Here is a 6378-nt window from a genome sequence, read left to right as displayed (position 1 = left end):
TAAGTATCCCGCAAACGCACCAAATTCTAACCGCAGAACCAGTCATACAAATCTCTTAAACCCGCTAGAAACCGCAACCACCCGCATCAGCAAACTTTCGCAACCGCTGCGTTTGAACCAGTCAGGCCCTTAGCCAATGATATCATGAAACCTGTAAAAAAACTTTTTCTTTAATCAATTTCTTTCTGGTCCGCAATCGTTAATCAACTTGTTTTTTGGTCCACTATCTCTAAATAAAAATTTACAATTTAAATTGATAAAATTGTTAAATATTGCTTTCCCAGCAACATCATCTTAACCATCTCAGGAAAATATAATGTATGAACATGCCAATTATATAAGTGCCACTAGTATTTTCAAAAGTGCAAATAAAAATGAAATAAGTCATTTTCTCCTTAGGAGATTGAACTAGTTCCATTGTTTAATTACTAAAAGAGAGACGACTAACCAAAAAAACTGTGGAATTTAGGAACCAGTGAATCCTTTTTTTTTAGCAACAGAACCAGTGAATCCAGAACTGCGAAATGTTTGTGTAGTCTTCAAGCATTAACTCATCTAGTCAATAAATCTTAAACGGTCATTTTTTTCTCTTACAATATTGTCAAAACATTTTAAGTGTTAATGGGTAAAAGTGAGCTTAATTTGTTCATTATGAAAATCTCCTAAAATATTTACAAATACCAATACCAAACCATCCCATATACATTATTTACTACGCGAGGGAGATGCCATTGTTCTCCAGTTGTTCAAAGTGTACGATGCTATTGGTGAATACCGTACGACGCCACATCCTTACAAAATTGGCTTCTTTCACACAATATTTGTTGGAATAGCTGATGATTTTCCAAGTGCAGTTCCCGAAAAGTATTTCGCGGACTTCTCTGATATTCTTGGTGGAAATCTGGACTATAGCTGTTTGGTTGGTGAGTTAGTGAGTTAGTTTCTTACTCAGTTAAAGAGTCTTTCACTTTACTACTACCTGTTTCTGATTTGAGTCTTATTTTTGGTATTTAGATGTGGTTGGCCAAATAGTTAACTTCGGGTCTCTGGAAAACAAAATAATAAAAGGAAAAGACAACATGAGGCTCTTGGTTGAGTTCTGTGACCCAAAGTAAAGTGAAAGATTTTTAATCTATTTATACTTTGCTAAGAAAACATCTATTAACTGTATTTAACTTAAGTTTATATTATACAGTAATGTGAAGATGATGTGTACTCTGTGGGGTAGTTATGCTAAACAAGTATACGATTACAGTAGGAGTAACATGTCCACCATGATTATTTGTGTGATCAGATTCTGTTCTGTTAAAGAGTGGAAAGGTAAATAATATTCTTCCGGTTTGTGTAAAATGTTACTGAGCATAACATATTAATAAGCTTAATATACTTTGTAGGTGCTTACTCCATATCTAGCGGGTATAATTCAACTCATATCCTGCTCAACCCAACACTCGATTTTATTGAGGAGTTCAAAGCAAGGTACGTATCCGATGTTCACCGGATGGAAACCTATGGAGAAGTTCACTACATATAGATGTTTGTATTGATTTTTGAACATCGTTTTCACTGAAACGTTTTAACATAAAGTGTGATTATTTTATTTGGCAGTCTCCCTGATGATTCACTTGCTCTTAGGAACAACGATAGTAGCCAATGGTCTGTTGGTACTGTTACTTCTATTCGTGCCAGGTTTTTTGTTCTTAATGAGAGGCTAACCATCGGAGAGATCATTGATAGCTCTGTGGTATATAGACTACACTCTTCGCTTTTGAATTTTTTACACATTTGTATACTCCATGTGTTATCAGTGCTTTTAAAAAAATACTCATTGAGTAATAATAGGTTGGCACTTTTGTTACTCTTGGGACCATTGAAACAATTGATACTGAACGTGGCTGGCAATATCTAAGTTGCAAATACCACAACAAAAAGTGATGCCTACAACCAATGTTGATGATGATGACCGGCCCTTGATCTTCTGCAATACGTGTGACAAAGAACACAATGATGTTATTTCCAGGTATTGATCGGGTTAGATATACAAAAATATCAGTTAGGTAGATCGTCATTGAAATAGTCTGTGACGTTTTGTCTTTGGATTTGTTCAGGTTCAAATTAATTGCCAATGTCAAGGACGATAGCGGTGAGGCTAATTTTCTGTTGTTTGATGCTAATGCTCAAGCAATTGTGCGTCATTCTGCTGCTGAACTCTATGACGAGGTTCATTTATAAATTCCATTGTACATCAATTAACACAGTAAATTATATTAGCCGACCGCTATCTATGTAATTGTAGAATGAAGATGAAGACTTCTTACCTGAAGCAGTGAGCGATCTCTTTGGTTAGAGAGTCCTTTTTGAGATTTCAGTTGACGCTGATAACATCAAAGGAAAGAGTTCTCAGTATGTTGTTCGATTGGCTACTGATGACCGTGAAATGGTTGAGGAATTTGCTGATTTGCCTCCTAAATCTAACCCGGTAATTTTCCGCTTGTACCTGCGATTAATTTGATTGTTATAGGAGCATAATAGTGATACGATTAAATCTTTTCTTGCAGGTACTAATGTTGGAGTCCGCAGATGATATTTCCTCTGGTTCTGTTGGTTTTACAGCAACTCCTTTGTCGAAAAGAAAAAGCGAACAAGATGACGACAGTTGCCTTGAGGATCAACACTCTGTTAACAAGAAACTCTCTCAAAAGAAACTCAAGGGCGAGTGAGCTGTCTCTTTTTGATGAGTTGCTGTCCTTTATAGTGTTATGGCTTTGTTTTTGCTTCATTTTTTTAAACTTTGTCTGAGTATCTTTGTCTTTGGTTTTGTTTAAGATTTTGGTCCGACCATCTTTGTTTTTTGCTTTTAATTGGAATAAAAATTTATCAAGTTCCAATCTAAACCAGACAACCTTTTCTTTGGTTGGCTCTGACTTTTGATTTAGTATTTATGCCAATCGGTAACGTTTTAGAGTCATTACATTGGTAAAATTCCAGTTTCAGAGAGTTCTTTGAGGTGGTTCTGACAATAGATTTTGTATTAAGCTCAAATTGGCATATATACAAAGTTAGCCCATTTGAAATACTAAATTACAAAAAAATGTAACCGAAATTTTACTAAGCGTAACATTATTATCAAACCGATCCCCCTTATTAAAATTTTATTGGTAGTAATACAGTCTCAGCCCATTTGTAATACCCAACTAAAAACCAATTTATTGCCCGAATAGTATTTAAGCCCATAATTTTGTAGCTGCTATACTATTAAATACTTTTTGACGTTTTTTTTATATACAGTATTAGACTATATTTTTTAATATGAAAACTTCTTTGTATATTAATTTGTAGATTCTTTAACTAAACATTTATCTAAAAAAATCATGCAAATAGATCATAGATATAAACCCAAGGTAGTGCAAACAATGGGTTCTTTGTACAGGAAGTGAAAATCGAAAATTATTAAAAAAACTGGAGTTTAATGCATAACCTTTTATATCGAGATTATTTTGGAAGAAAATAATTATCATATTTATAATAAAAACATATACGGAAAATATGATTAAGTCGGTATATAAAACAATTAATTGGAAAGGTAAATACAATTAACATATTTATAATTTATGTTTTCGATAAGTAAAGTGAAAAGACACGACTCATCGAGAGTCCCCTAGACATTATAAAGACAGCAGTGAATAATTGTGAACAAAATCTTTCATCTCACTTCTTCTCCGATTGAGTCTCTCCAACTTTCGGTAAGTTTATTTTCTTTCTCTTTAGTTTTTTCTTTCAAATATATTGCATGTAGATCCATCAGTTTTCTGTATAAGCGGTTACTAATTTAATCAAGACTTTTTAGGTTTTGTATCCGTCATGCGTCTTTTTGTTCAAAAACCTGTCTAGGATCTTGGTAGGCTTGTTTTCTGTGAAAATCAATGAGTATTTAGGAGATCTTATGTGTACAACTGCTTATTATTGATCGTTGTAACTATTTTTTCCGCTGGCATAATATAACGTTTATAACTAATACTGTTTATAATAAGCAGATCGACCAACATCTCGCGATGGCATTCAAGAAGGACCTTAAACGCAAGTCTCCAATGACTGATGATTACGGTACTTCTCTTGAAGAGGCATTCAAAAATGGAATGGAGGGGACGACTGCGCATTACCAAGCCATTCTCTTTATGTACAAGCAACTACATGATGCGCTCATCAAGAAGCATGCTGAAGAACTTGAAGTCGCTCGCGTACAAGGTAAACTGGAACTCTTTGACGAACTCTTCAACATGTCTGCATTGAGCGAAGAGAAAGAGAAGATAGAGTCGGAACTCGTGCTTGCAGAGGCCAAGGCGGCTGATGTGAAGGTTCCTTACATCGATTGGTACAAGTTGAATGAGCCACAGATGTTTGATTAACCTTGTCAATTTCTTGTTTGCTTCAAGTTAAAACGTTTAATCTTTTTTATATTTTGGTGTTGTAATATGGAACATATTTTCTGGTTTTTAAAACCAGTTTTCCAGCAAAATTTGGTAGGTTATTAAACTATTTTAAGTTTGTTATATTATAATCTGCCTTTATATTAGCCTATCTCAATTTATTTCTTATTGTTATAATTGGCTTTCATGTTCCAATTACACATTCGTTTGATTTAGTTGCTTTAGTTACAAAATATAAATTTCTGTATATAAGACTTTCGAAGAGGAAGTAGGTTTTTTGAACTGGAAGAGGAAGTAGGTTATACCTATAGTGGTGGGGTAAGTTGTTCATAGATTTGTCTAAATCACATTAGTCAAGGTAGCGTGAGTATGTCAAAGACAATATCGCATCATGTTTGGATTCTTGAGATCTTAAAATACCAATGGAAACTGATTTAATAAAATTTAAGAAGGAAATGTACTGACAAAATAATTACGTAATAAGAGTTTATATCTTCATCGTGCTAATGGGAAAGCTTAATGAATATACAAACTAAAAAAAATCGTAACTTAGCTAAGAATATTGGAATCCACTGCGTAGAGTATTGGAATCCACTGCGATTAGGACCTGCGATTAATTTGATCTTGCACGCATGTCAACTACACGTCTTTTCGTATCGGATTTGTGAAGTTAAATATATTTGATCGAGGTATGGAAATGATGATATTTTTTGAAATCTTTATAATTTAATTTATTGACATGCGTGCAAGATTATAAATATATTTTATAAATATCTAATTATTCGACATATATTTAAACATGATAGAATCTACTTTTCGGAAAGAAAGGCAATATTTTAAATGACGATCTACATTGCGATCCATATATTAGTTCAAAATCTATTGCTTTCTGTTTTTTCGGACTATATATTTTTATAAGGTAATATATATATATATTGGAAACCTTTATAGTTTCAATGATATAAATGTTTAATAAATATTTGGAAATGAATCTAAAGGGTTTATCATTTATAGGGCAATCGGAAAGGCATTTTTCTAGAACCCATCTTTCTATATAAACTGTTGACTGACGCCTATTTTATCAAACCTAATTTCAGTCATCTTCGCCGACATTGTCTCTACAATTCTTTCCCTCAAAAGAAATCCTTTGTAAGCTTTCATTTTCTTTATTTCTTAGCAACACATGTATATCATTACTCAGTTTTTTGATTATCGAATCACGGTTTGTTACTTCAATTTGACGTAATATAATGTTGGGAGTTTTCAATACATGTGGATCATCTTTCTAGGGAAATATAAGGTGTCATCGGAATAGTTAAAAATGTTTTGTAAGATCTCTATAGTATCATGTATTGTTTAATTTTGAGAATCTAACTAAATATATATATTTCACTGTGGATCGCTTTGTCTCTATGTTTGATCTGAATTGTAAATAGTTAAATTATGTTATAATTTGTGTTGGTTATATAATCTTTAGTTGATTTATTTTGAGGATCAAAATAAATAGATATATTTCAGTACTGTTAGTCCCTTTGGATCTATGTTTGATCTGAATTAGCAATAGTATAATTTTGTTTTTAATTGTGTTGCTTACATAAACGACGTATATGTTAATCAATATTTCTTTGCTCCACATGCAAGGCAAGATCTCGCGATGGCATTCAACAGAGATCTAAAGCTCAAAAAACCGATCGTTGAAGATTACAGTTATTCTCTCAAAGAGGCTTTAAACAAGGGAAAGAATGAGACTAGAGACCGTTACCGAGCCATGCTCTTTATGTATCAGAACCAATTGGAAGCCATCACAGCCAAGCATGATGAAGAGCGTGAAGTCTATCGCGTGCAAGGTAAATTAGAGTTACTCAAGGAACTCTTCAAGAAAGACGCAAGGAGGAAGGAGAAGAATAAACTAAAGACTGAACTGGTGCTCGCAAAGGAGAAGATGGATGGG

General features: G+C 33.4%; 1 protein-coding gene and 1 long non-coding RNA gene across 2 annotated transcripts; both read left to right on the top strand.

The window, feature by feature from the left end:
- The first annotated feature begins 621 nt into the window (after window positions 1-621).
- On the top strand, window positions 622-1935 carry LOC111212876. The gene is made up of 7 exons (XM_022714494.2): window positions 622-625; window positions 834-923; window positions 1015-1111; window positions 1196-1320; window positions 1395-1479; window positions 1609-1744; window positions 1843-1935. Exons 1-7 carry the CDS (start codon window positions 622-624, stop codon window positions 1933-1935), a joined length of 630 nt encoding a protein of 209 aa, XP_022570215.2.
- A 70-nt stretch (window positions 1936-2005) lies between these two features.
- On the top strand, window positions 2006-2344 carry LOC106399813. The gene is made up of 3 exons (XR_007327682.1): window positions 2006-2020; window positions 2109-2220; window positions 2297-2344. It is a non-coding gene; the product is annotated as an uncharacterized LOC106399813 (long non-coding RNA).
- Window positions 2345-6378: the final 4034 nt, after the last annotated feature.

Source organism: Brassica napus, chromosome C8 (genome assembly GCF_020379485.1).
Source record: "Brassica napus cultivar Da-Ae chromosome C8, Da-Ae, whole genome shotgun sequence".
NCBI classification, from domain to species: domain Eukaryota; kingdom Viridiplantae; phylum Streptophyta; class Magnoliopsida; order Brassicales; family Brassicaceae; genus Brassica; species Brassica napus.
The sequence above is the reverse complement of the archived record's forward strand: the minus strand, read 5'-3'. Positions and strand labels throughout refer to the sequence as shown.

What these genes read in the sequence shown, in the direction of transcription:
- LOC111212876 (XM_022714494.2), top strand. An exon ending in TTCTGTTAAAGAGTGGAAAG is followed by an intron (nt 1,321 to 1,394) that starts GTAAATAATATT and finishes TATACTTTGTAG; the next exon opens with GTGCTTACTCCATATCTAGC. An exon ending in ATTGAGGAGTTCAAAGCAAG is followed by an intron (nt 1,480 to 1,608) that starts GTACGTATCCGA and finishes TTTATTTGGCAG; the next exon opens with TCTCCCTGATGATTCACTTG.